Source organism: Sebastes fasciatus, chromosome 8 (assembly GCF_043250625.1).
Source record: "Sebastes fasciatus isolate fSebFas1 chromosome 8, fSebFas1.pri, whole genome shotgun sequence".
In the NCBI taxonomy this organism is placed as follows: Eukaryota; Metazoa; Chordata; class Actinopteri; order Perciformes; family Sebastidae; genus Sebastes; species Sebastes fasciatus.
The window spans coordinates 27,822,834-27,842,180 of record NC_133802.1 but is presented as its reverse complement, the minus strand read 5'-3'; the positions used below and the strand labels follow the sequence as shown (position 1 = coordinate 27,842,180).

The 19,347-nt window shown below is 40.8% G+C and overlaps 1 protein-coding gene across 1 annotated transcript; it reads right to left on the bottom strand.

The window, feature by feature from the left end:
* Positions 1 to 660: 660 nt before the first annotated feature.
* Positions 661 to 17,603, bottom strand: LOC141773082 (transketolase-like). The gene is made up of 14 exons (XM_074644757.1): positions 17,342 to 17,603; positions 14,839 to 14,956; positions 14,257 to 14,370; positions 12,867 to 12,964; positions 8,914 to 9,105; positions 8,230 to 8,348; positions 6,629 to 6,825; positions 6,295 to 6,459; positions 5,871 to 6,027; positions 4,846 to 4,976; positions 4,614 to 4,697; positions 4,357 to 4,450; positions 4,116 to 4,238; positions 661 to 1,462 (listed from the first exon to the last, which is right to left on the bottom strand). Exons 1-14 carry the CDS (start codon positions 17,446 to 17,448, stop codon positions 1,275 to 1,277), a joined length of 1,887 nt encoding a protein of 628 aa, XP_074500858.1. The 5' UTR covers positions 17,449 to 17,603; the 3' UTR covers positions 661 to 1,274.
* Positions 17,604 to 19,347: the final 1,744 nt, after the last annotated feature.

Below are 19,347 nucleotides of genomic sequence, written 5' to 3'. Positions count from 1 at the left end.
GGATGTCGGAAAATTTCATGAAAAAAAGTCATAGTATAGTATGTCGAAAAAAGTCATTCTATAATATGTTGAAAAAAGTCATAGTATAGTATCTCTAAAAAAAAAATCATGGTATATGTCGAAACATTTCCTGAAAAAAAGTCATAGTATAGTATGTTGAAAAAGTTCATGAAAAAAAGTCATAGTATAGTATGTCAAACAATTTTATGAAAAAAAGTCATAGTATAGTGTATCTAAAAATGTCATGAAAAGAAATCATAGTATAGCATGTTGAAAAATTTGGTAAAAAAGTCAGTTCTTTTCATTTTGAGGTATCTTGTCATGTAGTTCCGTTTTGAATAAGTGGGAATTTTGACCTGTTTTGGTGTACTGTCCAACGGTTATCATCTCTAGAGCTACGCTGCTCGCTTGCCACGGGCTACAGAGGCAATAAATACTTCATACTGTAAGAAAATAATTGATGTGGTGGAGGCAGAATATGTTCCTTTGCTGAATTTTTATGTACTCATACGCAGTACGCAAAAAATATATTTTTTCCCCAGGTTGTGAGCTAATAGGATGATGCGAAGTAAAGAAAGCAGGTTTTGTAGAATGCTGTAACAACTGATGTATGTTTCATGCAACCACAACCTACAAGAAAGACCTCAGATGCAGATATTGTGAAGAAACCATCCCTTTATTGGTTGTGAAGCAGTCCCATCCAAGTCAGGGTCAAAAGGGGTTAAAAACAGTCAGTGCTCAAACAGACCAAACCAGAGTTTGTCCACACCCTGCTGGATCTAGTAGGGTGGGATTTACAGAGTCGTACTGGGTGCAGACGTACCAAACGCTGCGCCGAAGAAGTGAGAGGGGTTCCACAGAAATATATAAAAAAGACTTCACTTAACTCCAAACCACGTTCACTGCTTTTACTGAAACACTACAGCAGTACCAGAACTTTCTCTGGGAGGTAGGAAAGGGTCAGAGGGTGGAGGTGTGTGTGTGTGTGTGTGTGTGTGTGTGTGTGTGTGTGTGAAGGGGAGGGGTGTGTTTACACAAACTAATGGGGTAAAAATCTGGGGTGTCAAAACCACATCGATGACAGTTAAAGAGAAAAACCAGGTTATCTTTTTTTTTTATTTTTCAAACAAATGTTTTATGAAGAGGAGAGCGTGAGTGGGCCAGAAGTGCTTCCTCTCCGTCTGTGTTGATTTATTTGTTTGACGTCTCCATGGTGTTCCAACGGTTAACCACAGAGTCCTTTACCGTATTTGTTGCCACTGCTGCAACGTTCTTTACTTGGCATTGGAGGAGTTGCTGAGCACCTTACGGACTGCCTGAGAGATGGCGTCGCGGTCGATGCCAAAGATTCGGAGCAGCTCGGCGGGCTTGCCGCTGCGGGGCACCTGGGAAACGGCCAGGCGGTGGACAGTGAAGCCGGTCTCGTTCACTACCGCCGAGCACACTGCCTCACCGAGACCACCTGAGGAATCAGAACATACAGCAATCAGGACTATTGATTAAAGGGTCAGTTCACCCAAATCACAATGACAATTTTTCTTTTCTAGAATGTCCCTCTTCAAATCTCATTTGTTCTTCAATCTTCCTTCTTTTGATTTCCACCCTTCTGTCATCTTAAATCTCTCGCACGTTCACAGGCGATTGAGCTCTTCAGTGATGTGATGTGAACTGACAAGACGGACGACGCCCTCCATTGACCTTCTCACTCTTCCTCTGTCTCACTTTCACTCCCTTAAGATTCCTCTCCCGCCATCCTCCCCTTCTCTCTCTCTCACACATTTTTGTATTACTTCTCACTACAAACTGCCATTCAAACATTTTCTGATTGAGTGAACATGAAAGCTGAGGAATGAGAAAACGAGTAAGTCATTACATGTTATTAGTCATTCACTATTAAAACTTTCCCAGCCCTTGATTGATTTACTAGCTGGCAACTGGTGTGTGAGAGAGAAAGAGAAAGAGACGTGCACGGTGTCCCAACCGCTTATTATCTGCAAATTCTATCTACGCTTTCAGTTTGTCATGTATTCATGTTGATCACGTGTTGAAATGACAAAAGTGACACCTAAAAATGCCTGCATGTATGTGACAATTTCTCTGTTTTTTTTAATGTGTTGTTGGATACTGTTCTGAAAATTAGGGATTTCTTCAGCCAAAAGAATTCTTAGTTGACTAACTTATGATTTTGTTGACTAATCGATTATCGATTTAATCGACAGATCTGTAAAACAGAGTTTCTCCACAGAGAATCACATAAAAGCCCCACTTATATATAGATATGTGCCCATAAGTTTTTTTTTAGAAATAAGTCATTCTGAATGAAAAAAAAGCATAAAAATGACTAATCGTCTGAAGAAATCTTAGTCGACTAATTGACTAAGAGGGGGCAGCCCTCCTAAAAAGCCGACAAATAATGTACATTTTAGAGCTACTCACAGCTGGTGAGAACATAAAAAATCAGAAGGTGGTGTGATGGCTGTGGAGAAAGTCTTGAAAAGATGCATTCCTTGGAACCATGTTACAACCATGTTGTTACAACCTGCAGTATTTAAAAGTCGCAAACAGCTCAGATCTTGTGTCATAAATTGGTGTTGTACATTAATTTCTTATATATAAACTGGCAAAACACTACACAGTATAATAATAGTAATGTAGTGGTATGTATAATTTATGGGGTGCCGAAGTCGTGCATCATTTGGGTTAGCTTTGTGCCAGCTTTCACTGCCGAGTGTAATTTCTCATAGGAGGGCTTGTTTTAACACTTTTTCTAAAAAACTGAATAATAACACTGGTTTTCTCTTCATATTCTCACACAATTGAGTACCTACTAGGTACTCAATGAAAGAAATCCTCTTTACATTATCTGACCAAAGACAGTGAAACAGGTTACCACGGGACATCAGCTTTTTCTTCATTCGTCTTTGTCTCCAAAATAAAATGAAATAAACTTAAAATTGATTTAGAGAAAACGGTTTGAAGAGCTCTTCTGTTGAGATGGATATTGCCCTTTGCACGCCATTTACCCATCTGTACATCATATCACATCTCCCTGTTCCCTGGATACCACTTGGTTGCCAAAAATGTCACGTTCTTGGACAGCTCTTCTTTTTATCTGCAGCTTCCACACACATGGACATAAGTGTGTGTGTGTGTGTGTGTGTGTGCGTGTGTTTGTGCGACCAAACAACAGTGTCATCTCCTTTTTTTGTTTGCCTCTATCATGATAAACGGATAGAGGTAATCTTAACGGGCGGAGAAAGCAGCTACATATGTACACACAAACATAATAGAGAGAGAAAGGAAATTCTGGACACTCGTTTTTGTCATGCTGGTATTGTATGTAGGTCAGCGAGAGCCCAAAGGCTGCAGCTGAAATTAAGAAACCCTGACAGCCTCTCCCATCTCCTCCTCCTCCACCTTCTCCCGCCCCCCTCTCATATACTGTTTTTATCCATTTCACCTTTTCTATAGCTTCCATCTCTTCATCTCTCTTCATACCCACAACTTTTGCCCCAATTCTCTGCAACGTACAGCATCCCTCTTCCTCCCCTCCTCAGACTCCAGCTTCCTCAGAGCTCCTCTATCTGCAGACGGACCTTTGTCCTTTGCTGCTCCAAGCATTTTTATTTATGAGCACAAACACGCAAGCTGCAGCATAACAATCCTTATGCCTGCTATTTAAAGCTGTCCTGTTAATGCCATGGACGCCACACAGATGTGACTGTCCTGATTTAAAACCGGACATGATTCAGTAGGTTTATGCAGTAGAGTGGCATTTTATATTGCTATATACTGTTGAAAAGTACATATTCACATTTAAGAAGCTGGAATCAGAGAATTTAGAGCTCTATATCAAATCATAATTTCAGTAATATACCGCAGGAAACAAATGTCATTCACACTGATATGGTCTACCTGTGGTTCTCAAATCAGGTTTAAAATTCATTTGAAGTTTTAAATTTGTAAATGTTTAATTTGATCTATTGGAGAGTCTGTAGTGGAAAGAAACTGGATGGATCGGAGACAGAGGAGGATGTGTGACACAGACCAGAGATAAACCTTGGATGCTGTAGGCCAACAGTTATGTTTTTGGAAGGTCATTAGTGGCTCCTCACCTTCATAGTAGTGGTCCTCCACTGTGATGATGCGTCCTCTGGTGGCCCTGGCGTTGTCGATGATGGTCTTGGAGTCCAGGGGTTTGATGGTGAACGGGTCGATCACACGGATGTTAATTCTTTCTGAGGGAGGAGAGAGGAAGGTGGAGGACGCAACTCAGTCCAACTGATGGTTCATATAAAGACTGTATACTTTTATGCTGACATGGGTTGGATTCTTTTGTTTTGTTTTTCTTTCTACCTTTCTTCAGCAGTTCAGCAGCAGCCAGAGTCTCGTGGAGGGTCACTCCTGCTCCAATCACAGTCACATGGTCGTCATTGGTTTTATACACCACCTGAGTGGGAAGTGAGGAGATATTTGTTAGTGGACTTCATACGGAAACATGCACACTGTCTAGTCAGATTAGTCTTTTGTGATAATGAGGTATAAAGAGAGAAAAATAAAGAGTCCAAAGAGCATGAAAGAGTTTAAACAATATATCAAACGCTGCTACAAACCTTAGCCTGGCCAACATGGAAGTCCTCATTACAGTTGTAGATGATGTTGTTCTCTGGGCGGCTCGTTCGGATGAAACACAAACCCTGAAACGAACCAGAAATAATCTACATGAGTCTGTACTTTTTAAAACACAAGAACTGTGGAAGATTGGATCCCATACATCTAAATATCATGGAGTTTTTACTCTGCTCTAACCCTTTTTCATTTCTTCTAACAGGTGACTAATGGTACCTTTGTGTTGGCGGCGAGCTCCACAGCTTTCTCAGTGGAGACGCCGTCGCTAGGGTAGAAGACGGTTGCCGTGGGAATGGCTCTAAACATGGCCAGATCCTCCAGACCCATCTGAGAGGGCCCGTCCTCACCTAAATATAGACACCAAATATCAGCACCAAAAGGCAGGTACAGCAAGACTCACATGTTTAATATAGACTGGAAGTTAAATTCTGGTAGACTGGCATGCATTCAGTCTGGAAAGGTGCGCATGCAATGTACCTGGAGAGGTGGAGGAGAAGGAGAAAGGGGAGGAGGAGGAGGAGGAGGAGGAAGAGGTGAAAGACAATCAGGCCACTCTGTCATCACCTCCATGACACAGAGACAGTGAGGGGGAGGAGGGGAGGAGGAAGAGGGCTGATACCAGGAGAGGAAGATGGACAACAGAATAACAGGAAGTGAGAAGTTGGGCGGGAAAAAAAGTTTAGGATCAGGAAAACTAAAACTGAGACATTCTGAGGAGCGGTTCAACCCACTGCAGAGAAATGAAAGCATAAAACAGCATCTGATAAAACAATAAATAATTAAATATCTTCTGCAGACAGTTTGCTCAGCAGCTAAACATCAGCGTGGGTTGATTCACATTTGACATGCATTGTGCACATTTTGGTTTTGGGGAGTAGTGAGAGGAAAGACGGGTCACATTGAAGGTCATAATGATCTAATATGGGTTACAGTGGCTAGCAGACAAGATCGCTCCACAATGATAAAACCTTCAAAGCACAGCTTGTGACAAATTTGATATGCTAACAAAATGTTCGCTACCCTAAGATGTAATCATAATATCATGTTTGTTTGTCTTCCCTCTCTCATATGACACCCATCTCTACAAAATGACACCTACATAAATGTACTCTGTAACAATGATAGTATGTTGTTGGGGAAAAAGTCAGAAGAACTAAAATGACTTTAAAATGAGCCGCTGAAAAGGTCAAAGGTCAGTTCTTTCAGGTCATGATTGTGTGAAAAGAGAGACAGGAACTGACCAATAGAGACACCACAGTGGGAGCCGCAGAGGTTGATGTTGCTCTCAGAGATGGCGGCCATGCGGAGCTGGTCGTAAGCCCGAGAGAAGAAGGTGGCGAAGGTGCTGGCAAATACCACGGTACGGTCCCGCACGGCACAACCAATCGCCACGCTCACCTGCAAGGAGAGGAGAGAGAGATAGAAAGGAGGGGAAAGGAGGAGGTACATAATTGGCAACAGTTTTACAAATGTTGACATTCATGGTCCCAAGAGGATAAATCCGTCTGACCCTGGTAATCCCCTGACTTTTCCTCGAGCACCACCAGGAGGTTTTACTTTGGTTTTTAGTGAAATGTTTCAGTTTCACCCACTTCGACATCATATCCCCATTTAATAGCTTGTGTGATCCAAAACCTGTCCAGCCATCTAACATCTCTTTCTCACCATGTTCTGCTCTGCGATGTAGCACTCCACGTAGCGGTTGGGGTGTTCGTTCTTGAAGAGCTCGGAGAAGGTGGAGTTCTTGGTGTCTCCATCCAGAGCCACCACTTGGTCGTTGTAACGGCCCAGCTTGGCCAGAGCCACGCCGTACGCCTTCCTCGTAGCAATCTGGTAACACAGGGACAAACAGACAACCAATCAGTACTAGATACTCCAGCTCGGCTGAAGCTTTGTTGTATTCTATCTGAAAAGTTCATTTGTTTGGGTCGAAATAAAATACAATTTAAAACCCAAATGAAGTGTTTTTAAGGTTAGGTTGTGCCACCACTGATCGTACCTTCTCTCCAGATTTGTAGCTGGGTGCACTCGGCATGCGGATGTTGCGGATGCTGACAGACGATGCGTCGTCGTTGGGCTGAGCAGGATACAGGCGCTTAGTGCAGCTGACGACGCGGCCCTGCATCTCCTTGATCACGCTGTCGGCCATGTCTTTGGGCAGGGGTTTACCGTGCCAGCCCATCTTATCCTCCGCCGCTGAAACACACACAGACACAACTGAGGACTAGAGCAAACAACCACAACTATTACTGTGCAGTATAATACATGACAATAAGAATTTATTACAGAGTGGAGGTAATAAAAACTCAAATTTTATTCACAAGAAAAATAAAAAATGGTGCCAAACAGTAAACTTGACTGCTTATGTGGTCAAAGTTGCTGCATATATGCTGTCAAATTTTCACATTTCAAACGAGTCCTGAGTTAAAAGTGGGAGATGGAGTAGAACTAAACTGATAAAGCTATAAAAGTATAATCCTGTGAGGATTAGGAGGTTCCTAATTGGACCTCCAGAGATGACTTGTATGTGCTTTTGGTATCAAGGAAGTTTAGATAAAAATGCACCTGCAAATATAAAGTACATATACTCTATAAACCAAATCCCTCCTGACATCCTGCATACTTATCTCCTCCACATGTATGCATGTGCATAAAATAAACTATGTCCAGCTGTCACACTCATAACAATCCTCCACCTCAGTGGGTCCCAACAGGCTACTTCAAAGATCAAAATGTTAGAATGAAGAGGCCACAGGCTTATAATAACACTCAAGACCTCTCTTAGACACACACACGTTGCTGTTATAACAACTGTTCTCTTTCACAAACACACGTGGGCACACACAGTTATCACAACACGAGCACAATGGGCTGTTGCTGCGAGTGTATCCTACACATTCTGAGGGATTACCGAGCTGCAGCAGCTAAAGCACTAAAGCGCTGCCTGGATTACAGCGAGTTAGGGCCCCTCTGCACCGATGGCCTTAAGAAAACTTCTGACAGAAATATTATTCCCAGTGAGTTGCCCCCGTTTTACCTAGTCATCATTTAGAAACAGGTTTTTGGAGCAGGTTAGCAATAAACGCCTGAGGTCATTGACAGTTTGATATCCAAATTTAAAAGAGAGACATCTAATGTGGAACAAACTGGCAGAAGAGCTAAGACTAGAGACAAAAATCCAATCCAAATTCAAATCCAAGCTAAAGACCTTCCTGTTTACCGTTGCTTTTAATTAATTTTCTTGTTTGTTTTATTGTTCTTATTGTGTGCTTTTGCCTGTTTGCTTTTATTGTTTTTATTCTATGTGCTTTTGCTTGCTTTTATTGTTTTTATCATTTGTTTCCTGTGCAATCTGTAAAGCACTTTGGGTATGAAATGTGTTATATAAATAAATCTGCCTTTCCTAGACACAATAATGACTTAATAATGAAATAATATCACTTCAAAAAAGTAGATGATTTAATCCATGGTGTACACTCAACAGCTCACATCCTCCATACAATATTTAGGAATTATTGAGTTTGTAAAACCAGGATAAAACCACTCTGATATTTGAACTCCCATACTGTGGATCACTGCGTGCGTGCCTGACTATTGTACCTGGGATGCCCTTGCCCTTGATAGTCTTGGCGATGATGGCAAGTGGCTGGTGGCGGGGCTGACTCAGCACCTTACACAGCTCCTCCACACTGTGGCCGTCCACAATGATGGACTGCCAGCTGGGAAAACACAGGAGAACAAACTTCAAAATGCAGTCCTATAGGTGCTTGAGTATAATAGAATATATGTCTGGGTACTGTTTTTTTATGGGATAATCCTACTGGAATTCCTGCAGGCCCCTAAAATCATCCCCACCTTTCATCCTACTCATGATGGCACTGCAGCACTTTTTTTTTAACTTAGCAGCATGTTAGTATTTTAGCTCATATCAGTGTTCAGCAAGTGTTTGATGAGGCGATGAGGCAAGATTTAACACCAACCCAAATTAGCACAACATTTTCACAACATAACACATCACATCATATCACAGCATCTTTGTAAACTTATTCAAACACATCTTAGTCCTGAGGATCATGATTACAAAGTTACACTGATTGTAATCATAATGCTTGAATTTTTTATGAGCCAGAACCTGCAAGTATTTAGCATTTTTTTCCTCAATAAATGACAAACAATTAACTGATTATCAAAGCTGTCTTTGGGTTGATAACTCAAGTAATTGTCTAATCATATAAGCACTCAGATGTACAAATACTTCACCCTCTGTCTCCCCCCCCTGCTCACCCAAAGGCCTCACAGCGTCGCTGGTACTTCTCCACATGGTGCTGGAGTGGAGCCGGGTCGCTCTGACCCAGACGGTTGATGTCCAAAATTGCCACCAGGTTGTCTAGCTGGTAGTACGAGGCGAAGGCCATGGCCTCCCACACCGAGCCCTCGGACATCTCTCCATCACCCAGCAGGCAGAACACCCGATAGCTACAAACAGAGAGAGAGACAAGAAGAGATGAATAAATAGTTAAGAGGGTTAATTTTCCATATCAGCTACATTTTCCCTGATGGCACATCCTCCCATCTGCTGATTCCTCCTATAGGACTCAATGTGACAGCTGACCCTCACACCTAAAACACACACACAAACACACTCCACCCCCTCCCCCCACCCCCCGCTGAGCTCTGATCATCCTCACTAGCTGCTCCCGCGGCGTAACGACTCCTGACAGCTTTCCGGTCAAATAGACACATTCTCATTAAAGCTGGAAGATCGGCCGAGACGCGCCGCATTACGCCACGCATTCCAACCCCGAGAAAACACACGGCACAGAGAGAAAAGAGAGGAATTCCACAGAGGTGGAGATGGAGAGAGGGAGAGAATAGAGATTTGAGATGGGAGGGGGAAATTTAAAAAGCAGTTAGACTGATCTTTAAAAGCCGGTTTCTGAAATGTTACCGCTGAAACTATCCGTAATGATATACAGATGCACTGAACCTGGAAAAAGTGCATCATTCAAGGTCTCTAAATTAGAGAATTTAAATATTATGGCTGATCATTTAAGTAACTCTGTTTGAAACTAGGGATGAATGATAATTCAATATGATAATTTATTGTCTTTCAATGGAATTGTATCGTGATGAAATCATATATCAAGATATCCTGATACACAATTACCTTTACTTTATCAAGGGGCTAAAACACATTAAAATCTTCAGGTTTGTAAAGAAACTAAAATGTATTCTGTGTCACATGTTTTATTAAAATATAGAATGCTTGTCGCTTACATTTTTACATAATTTTTTGTCAATATATATATATATACTGTATATTTGTGTGTGTGTGTGTATATAAAGTATGTATGTATGTATGTATTTATGTATATATGTGTATGATAAAGATCTAATGTCCCAGTCACTGTGTTTAAAGGGATAGTTTGGGTGTTTTGAAGTGGGGTTGTATGAGGTTCTTATTCATAATCAGTGTATTACCTACAGTGGATGACGGTCGGCACGCCTCCAGTTTGGAGAAACAGACAGGAGTTACAGCGCGGAAGCAAAGTAATGTACTGCTGTGGACGAGGCCAGCAGCAAAACGTATTTTAGACACCTAAAAAGAAAGACCCACCTAAAAAAAAGTGTACGCTATATTTGGAATATTTTCCGACTGAGAACTGAACTGAAACTTATCTATACTGTTTTTATTAATGGAGTCTGGTGACTTTGAAGAGAGCATAGATAAGTTGCACTTTCAATTCAGTTCCCCATCAGAAAGGGCTGTCTGACAGCAAGATAAAGTAGTGAAAATATTCTCAATATAGCGTACACTTAAACTGATATAGATTGTTTTAGGTGGGTCTTTCTTTTAGGTGGCTACAATACGTTTTGCTGCCAGCCCCGTCTTGTTTCTCCAAGCTGTGGGCGTGTCGACAATCATCTACTGTAAGTAATACACTGACTATAAGTACCTCATATAACCTCACATCGAAACACCCAAACTATCCCTTTAACGTAGACTATAAAGTTGTCTTAGTCTTCAATTCTGAAGTTTTCAAAATTGTAAATATAAGTGGTAAAAGTTGCAGGTCGTGATAAACTGCAACACATTCTGCCAAAGATGACACCAATAGGGTACAAGATCAAGAACACAGTTTGAAGGGCATCCATTACAACTACAGCAGGTTGAGGCTTCAGCTACAGGAGTAAAGTAATCCCTCCGGAGGTGTGAGGAGTGTGTGTGTGCTTCTCGTTCATCCTGTCTTTGCAAGGTGAGAACAACAGACCAAGACAAGATGATACCTCTCCTTGATAACAGCCCAAACACGTCCTCACATTTTGTGCCACCCACACCACTACACCCTGCCAACACAAAACCAACGAACAAGAAACTTGAGTTGAATTAACTCCTGGGTTTGGTGTTAAGCATGAATGAGCATGAGGAGGATCCCTGCATGTGTTTGATCCAATAATGAGTTTACAACTGCAGATTATTGAATCAGAGCCACATAAGCATGAAGCAACGAACAGTGTCAGTTATTCCGTCTCTGTTGATGGAGCGTATTTGACGGGTTAATTCATGTATCGTATTTTAATAAACCACACCCTCAGAGAAGCTGAGGGGTCAGTTTGGGTGTTGATTCATATCCTGCTAATAGTTTGATCAGAAATATCATAAAATGGTACATATTCCTGCTGCTCAACTCCAGCTATGTGTATGTGTGCCTCTAGAAGGGGTTCATATTGTTGCCATTCAGCAGTTTGTGTCTCAGATTATGTTATCAAACCAGTGATGCAGCTTTCTAAAGTGAGCGCTGAGCCGTTACGTTGCAGCGAATTAGTTTGACAAGCTGCTCCGAGCATCGCAGGGGAAGCGAATACGCCCTTCTGCATGCACGCACAACCACACACAGCGTCCACAGTCACACATGTACAATATAATCGACCGTATATGCAACGCGTAGATGCAACAGAAGCGCAGCGTGGGATTTTGCCTTTTTTTGGGTGAGAGGATGAGGGTAAAGGGCGAGGCAGAGAGATGAGGGCGGAGCTGCGCTCTCGCATGTGTGATTATTAGAGCAGAAATAATTGAGTGCACACAGAATGCAGAGTGAGAGATATCGAGGGCCGCCAACTCAGACTGCAATTGCGGCATTCCCTGACCGCCTGTTTCAATGCGTCTGTTATGTGTAAAAAAACAAAATTGTCTTTGAGACCGTCTCCCTCTGTTCTGTCTACAATGAAATTGTACTATGTTCCTGAAATTCAGCTTTTGCATCACATCCATTTGCTATGAAAATGTGAACGGCATGCGTTCCCATCTCGCTCTCTCTATTGTTGTGCTGGGAACCATGTGGCTCTTTCTAGATCACACTAGAACAAAGGGGACACACGAGGACTGATCCGCAACCCTGCTAACATTCAGCTGAGTAGTAGATGACCACTGTGCATTTCAGGGCTGTTAATCTATTGTGATGTAAATATCAGGGCTGTCAAATTTAATGCAATAATAACACATTAACGCAAGTTAATTTTAATTTCTTTAACGCATCAACGCAATCGATCTTTCAGAGGTTGTAGCAGGCTCAGTTTTAAAGCTAGAGTGAAGATGAAACTAGAAAACCTAAGGAATTATGTCACACTAGCTTGTCGCAAAGGAGGTTAAATAAGGTACTTTAAATTTTAGCGAGGAGGACAATCATGCGATAAATATTTTAATCGATTGATAGCCCTAATTAAAATGTTTGAAACTGACAAAATCTAAAATAAAAGAAGCAGCTGCAGAAGTGTGCAAATCATGAAACTGTTTAAAAAAAAAAGAAGAAAAGCAATTAATATCAATCTATGAATTTGAAGTCCTTCTTTCTAAAGAGACAAATTAATCCCCATCACTGATTTCTTTTACCACTTGATCTCTTCCTGTGGTCGTCTCATTACTGAGCAGATACCCTCATTCATCCTGATCTGAAGGTAGAACTGATCGGAGGTCAGATCTCCTTGCTCTCCGAGTGGCTGCCTAAATGTCAACCCAGACCAGGCCTGTCAGGTGAGGTTTGATCCAAATCTAAAGGCTGAAATGTCACATGTCAGCACGGCTCACTGCAGCGTGCATTATGCCCATGCATAATTTCAGACCGTCTGCCTTTACTATGTGCAGATGCAAGCTGGGCTGCTGTGCTCCTTCATTTATGTCGTCTGCATGTTGGAGAGTCTCTGCATCACAATTTGTGTGTGTTTTTTGTGTGTGTTACCTGGCCTTGTCAAAGTATTTTCCAGTGTAGGCCATTCCACAGGCAGCTCCCAGCCCCTGACCCAGAGATCCAGTGGCCACATCCACAAACTGCTGCTTCTGTTAGCACACATACACACACACACACACAAAACATGCATCTTACTCTACAGACAAGACTGCAAACACAGAAAGCATCAAGTACAGTGGATGGATTATTTTCTTAACATGCAAGAAAACAGTCTGTGTCTAGCAGTGTGGCAGCATCTGGGTTTATGTGGACACAGTGTCTGATTAATGTCTGCAGCAGAGGAGAAAGGAGCTGAGGACGGACCATCTCTGTCACACAAGAACATCTTTGTCACCATGTCCCTGCCTGCAGACGACATATATAGCACGTCTGTCCATCCTTACTGTAAAGGACAGAGGGTGTCGTATCCTGTACAGATTGTAAAGCCCCCCGAAGCAAATTTGTGATATTGGGCTATGCAAATAAAACTGACTTGCCTGCAGACAGTATATGTTATCTGTCTAAGTGTGTTAATGTCTCTACATATGAACACAATGTGCAGCAAGTACACACGTTACGTTTTAAAGTTGTCATTCACAAGCCTCTTTTGGCTTGAAGAGGTAAAACTATCCAGGATTTTAGAGGGAAAAGGCAAAGATTACAGAAAGGCTGGAAAACAGTGTTGCATAAAGATATTTATTATAATTTTTTCACAATACTATTTATCCTGCAATCCCTCTTAGATGGTCTCAATGCCCAGGTTGGGAACCACTATTCGAAAGCTAATTTTCTTCATTTTTATAGTGCAGTGTGAGAAATATTAAAACCATTTCTAGCAGGGAAAAATTTGACTATCCTAAATTGCTGAAAGGGAGATTTTGAAATGCTGCATTGTTGAAAGTTTCAGTGTGGCTACATCCAGTGACATACATTTCCTTGGTCGTGTCATATCAATATTTTAAGATTCTTAGATGCGGTCAAAAGATTTGCCTGAATAAGCTCAGAGCAAGCAGAGTTTGACAGATGGCTACATGCAGGAAGAAGCTGGAAGCAAAGTCAAACTTAAGCTTAGGCACAAAACGTTGGAAATATGATCTTTGAGTTGGTAAAAGATATCATGAAACAGCTTAGGGAACTGTTTTGGAGTCAAATCAGAACGATTCTGATGTGTTAATGGTTGAAGAGCATTGCTTCACGGTTCATTTACTGGTATAGTCCTGTTTTAAATATTGGCTTTCACATCTACATCTATTTACTGTCAAAATACCGGTAAAATACCCCTGATTAACACAGAGAATGGTAGTGTAAGGGGTTTTGTGTATTCCTAATGCATATGTGTTGGTACGTTGGAATAAATAACTTTCAGACCCAGAACTTCCTGCAGGTCTGAACGTCACCTCACCGGCACAGGGTGTCCCTCCAGGATGGAGTCGACCTTGCGGAGGTTGAGGAGCTCGTTCTCCTTCAGGTAGCCCGTCTCCGCCCACACGGCGTACAGCACGGGGGCTGCATGGCCCTGAGGAGGCAGAGGTCAAAGGTCAAAGGTTAGAGTGTTAAGATCACATACTGTATACCTGATTTTGCTGGTGCTGGAGCTGCTATCAAAGTTTAGAAAACGCTCATCAATGTTAGTGAGTTATAAGATCCTGTTTTATGTCTCTATCTCTATATTTTCTTCCCTCAGGTACCTTTCCTGCACAGCTAAACAAAGAGTTTCCTGCTAAATGAAAGGTGAGAGAACAAAGAATAAAATTCATTTTGAAGTGTGTGCATCAAATCAGGCGTGACATTTGGCAAAGTAAAGTCTGGAATTTGCAACTGGCACCTTATAGACATCAAACAAAAACATATGCATGTGAACTTACAGACGCACGCATAATGTGTCACCTTATACTGTAATTAGTAAATCATTTAGATGTTCCTTGTGTGTGCTATCTCTAGGCATGCATCAGAAGAACGCCTGGTATGTGTGGGTGTAAGTTACCTTAGAGAGGATGAAGCGGTCGTTGTTGACATTACGGGGGTCTTCAGGTCGGTACTTCATGGTATGAAAGAACAGCACAGACATGATCTCTGCCACGCTGCAACATGATGTGGGATGACTGCAACAAAACGATGGCGAGAGAGGAATTAGATACACAGCAATCAGATTAAAAACTTCATGTGCCTCGTGATTCCTCTGTTCAAATCTACAAGCATGTTCAGAGCATGTTGTCCACACGCACAGATCCAGAGGAGAAGAGGAGAAAAAAAGGCTAAAGACAAAGTGGCAATCAGAAGTGGAGCTTCACTCTTGTGGGTTAATTCATGCCAGACCAGCTGTAGAGTTATGTAAGACAGACAGTACGCTAGTGAGACTGATTTTATCAGGGTTAGACAGTCACTAAGTACATATACAGTATCTCCCGCGCTCAAACACACACAAGTGTAAATGCATTTGAAGGATGTCCTTTTTTCCACTCTCCCTCATACATGCACACACATACAGTGCAAAAGCATATTTCAATGTGTAGTCCCAAACTGTTACAGTCAAGCCAATTTAACACAAAATAGGTTATGATGAAGTTTTTATGTCTAGAATGTTGTTCACTTTATTTTCAATCCACATGCCAATAATACCTCACTCAGGCCTTCCCCATGAAGGCCTTTTTTCTTTACTCTCCTGAAATGGAAAATGTGATCAAATAATTAAAAAAAAAAAAAACAGAAGGAGATGATGAATAAGCATGACCTTATGTGGGATGAAGGATGCTCTGTGAGAGGCTGAAAGGTGACAGATGCTTTATATATGGTTGTAAATAATGGACTTAACGAAACATGGGATAAACAGAAAAAAGTTAGTGCATAATTATGATAAAAACGAATAAAAGAATATAAAAGTGTAAGTTAAAAGAGAAAAAAAATTAAAAGGATAATAAAAACAATCAAAAGACAGTAAAGTGCAGCATTTGATCAATTAAGAAAAGCGTCTGAGAACAGTTTTTGGTCTTGAGTCTAGATTTGAAAGTGGCCACTGATGGTGCATCTGGAAGTTTGTTCCACAGTTTAGCAGTTTAGTTTTCCTATGATTTATTTTCATTTTAATCTGTTATTTTCTATCACTACAATAACGCTGCAGCACGTTTGTCAATTCAGATTTTATTTTGAAATTTCTCCAAACACACACACACACACACACACACTATGTCAGTCGGTCCACGAGCTGGCTGGCTGCACGGGATCATCCTGCACGGATCTCTGCTCCTCCTCCTCTGTTACATAACCGATCACACAGTCCGCAAAGAGTGAAGGGAGAGCAGAACACTGCTGGTGCACCTGCAGCAATTCATGCCGAGTCTCCAAATCCGACACGATTTAATCAATATTTTATGATTTAAAGGAGCGGTAGTGCAAAAAACAAACACGCCTGATAATTAAATGCATTAAGTCGCATTGCAATCAGGAACTTAACACGCTCGTGAACTTAAATACAGATACGAAAAAATGCCAAATAAATGAACTCTGAACCTTGTACACTGAATCCTTTCTGGAGACGTGCGTAAATTACGCACAGCGCGTAAATTACGCACAGCGCGTAAATTACGCACAGCTGCGTAAATTACGCACAGTGCATGTTGGCACAGAACTGTTTTACGCACCAGAGAAAATAAGACAGGAACATTTAAAATGCCTCAGTTTTTGCATGGCACATGAGACGCACATTACTTATTGTGATATTCTGCATCTGTAGCTTTTCCTGCTGATCCTCCTGCACGCTGCAGACACTCAGTCCATCAGGAAAATGATATGTTTAGATATATTTTCTTTTCTTCTATACTGTTTTTTGTATGTATTTCATTGTTTTTATTGGGTTGTTTTCCACTGGTTGGTTAGGGTTTTTCTGCACATTTTGTGTACTTTTTGTTTAACTTTTGTTGTATTTTTAAAATTATGTTAGTTTAGATTTTTCTTCCTTTTTTGTTATAGTTATATTCTCCTGGGATTGGTGGGGAGGTCCTTTGTATATAAGCCTGTAATGCTTCTTGACCTCTCCTGACACAGTTCTTTTTTTTTTTTTTCATTGACTGGATTCTGTGCTGTTTTATAGTACTGAACAGTAGCACTAAATGAATGCAGAGCTGTGGATTGTTTATGGATGTTTTAGGTTGTATTCTCAGGTATTGTCTTATTTATTGTAGTATTTATCAACTGTACTATTTATAGATTTTAAGGAATGAGAGAGAGAGCCAGGGTAAAATGCTTTTCATTGCATTTCAATATACACTGTACTTTTAAATGCATATGACAAATAAACTTGAAACTTGAACTTGAAACTAAATAAATAAAATAAATGGCTTTGTGTTGTGTAAATTCGAGCTTATACATTATAATTTACCCTTTAAACAGACAAGTGCATGAATCATACATCAACTGGACACTTTGCTATGCTGTGTCCTACTACTATAGACCTCCAGCTCGGTTTAATCTGTGCGTAATGCTCCTCTTACCCGCTGCCAGCTGCAGTCGTCGCCTTGATGGAGTTGATCCGCAGCCGGATGGCGATGTTCCTGAGCGCCTGCACCGTCTGCTGGTCCGGTTTATGGTAGTCCTCCATCTGGCCGATGCACAAGAAGAAGAAGAGCACACACACGAGCCGGTTAAATGGAGTTAAGAGTTAAAAGAGAATAAAAGGCTGGATGAGTGTGCAGGAGGACGCTGTCAGGGGTTAAAAAGAGGCAGTGGCGTTGAACCTGACAGACACAGAGAGAGAGAGAGAGAGAGAGAGAGGAGGGGAGGAGAGGAGGGAGGGGGCGTGTTGGGAAGCAAAGCCTGAATCTGGCTAATCTCGGGCTAAAAGGAGCCTACAGCTACTCCTGACTGTCACGCATGAGCACAGCCAATAGGAGGAGGGCTTTCAGTTGAGACCAAGGTGCACGCACACACGAGCAGGTGCACGGTCACACAAAGTATTGTGTCAGGTTCAACCTCCAAACTGATCTAACATTTTTGATGCAGATTAAGACAAACAGAAAAGTGAAGCAAATCATTAACACATTTTTTTTTTTACACATGGTGTATTAAATCTGTTTTGGTTAGAAATATTTAAGTTTATAGAAGACATTTTCAGAAAACCTCTGTATTTAAAAGCAGAGGATATCATACTCGGGAAACCTCCAATTGGTCTCGGTAAAGATGAACGTTACTTATTTAGAATACTCAGAATCACAGCACTGAAGCAAATAACAAAAGGGTGGAAAAAAACTAAACCTAAATGGAAAAATGTAATTCAAGAAGTAAAAGTTATGGAACAGGGAACTCACAAAATAAGGAATGTGGAGAAAAATATAGTTACATGGGTTAACACGCATGCACATATACATATGCTTGGAGGTGACCTGACGTTAAGGAGGATGCCTGTGTGCCCATGTAAATGATATTACTATATATTTGCTATATATTTTTTTGGTTTGTTTGCTTTGTTGTTGTTTTTAACTCTACTCTTTCTTTTTGTCATTATTGTTATTTCTCTTCTTGGTTTTGAATGTTGAGGTGGTTTTCTCTATAGTGTACTTGATGGGTTTGTCTGTAAGCTCATCTACTTAAAAGTTGGTTTATAGACTGTTGTAATTACAAACAGTGGATTGCATATATGGAAACAGCCTTGAAAAAAGGGAAAAAATAAAGTATATATAAAAAAAAAGAAAATTCATGAGTGAAACTTCAAGCAAACAACTTTATAATGCCAGAATTATAAAATATTATAAAACCAAAGTGGCTGCACAGTAGCTGCAACATTTTTAGTTGCTATAGGAACAAAATTCAGCTCATTACTTCTGTATTTTGGTTCGTCTTCACATTGAATGAATAACTGCTGCCTACTTCCATCACCACATGCAACCATAGTGTGTGTAATGTCTGATATATTACCAAGATATGCATGAAAATATAAATATATCCAAGACACATGTGATGACCATGTCATGCAACTGCTGGTGCCATACCCCATGCACTTGTTGCATGACATGATCATCAAATGTGTCTTGGATATATTTATATATTTCACGCATATCTTGGTAATATATCCCACTTCAAAGTATTTTTTTTGTATGCATCTCATTACATACAACATACATTTCTACAGTTTATACATGTATTTGGTTAATAAAACAACTTTTTATGTAGCTATTTATACAAATCAAAATGTACACAAATATAATATTGCATAAATGCAACAATAAAACCATTTGAAAGTTTGATATCTGTTGGCCTTCAGATTAAATTGGATAATGAGAGGGAATACCAAAAGCAAGTCCGGGATGTATGGGCAAGACTGATTCAGTCACATCAAATGTCACTTTGAAGTACAGTGTGTCAAATCAACATAAATTGAGTATAACTGAAAATGTATATATGGCGGTACACAATAAGAAGTAAAAGGTACTCATGTGGACAAAAATCAGAAGTGTAACGGTGAGTACCGGCCCATTTCAGACACTGTATATATAAATATATA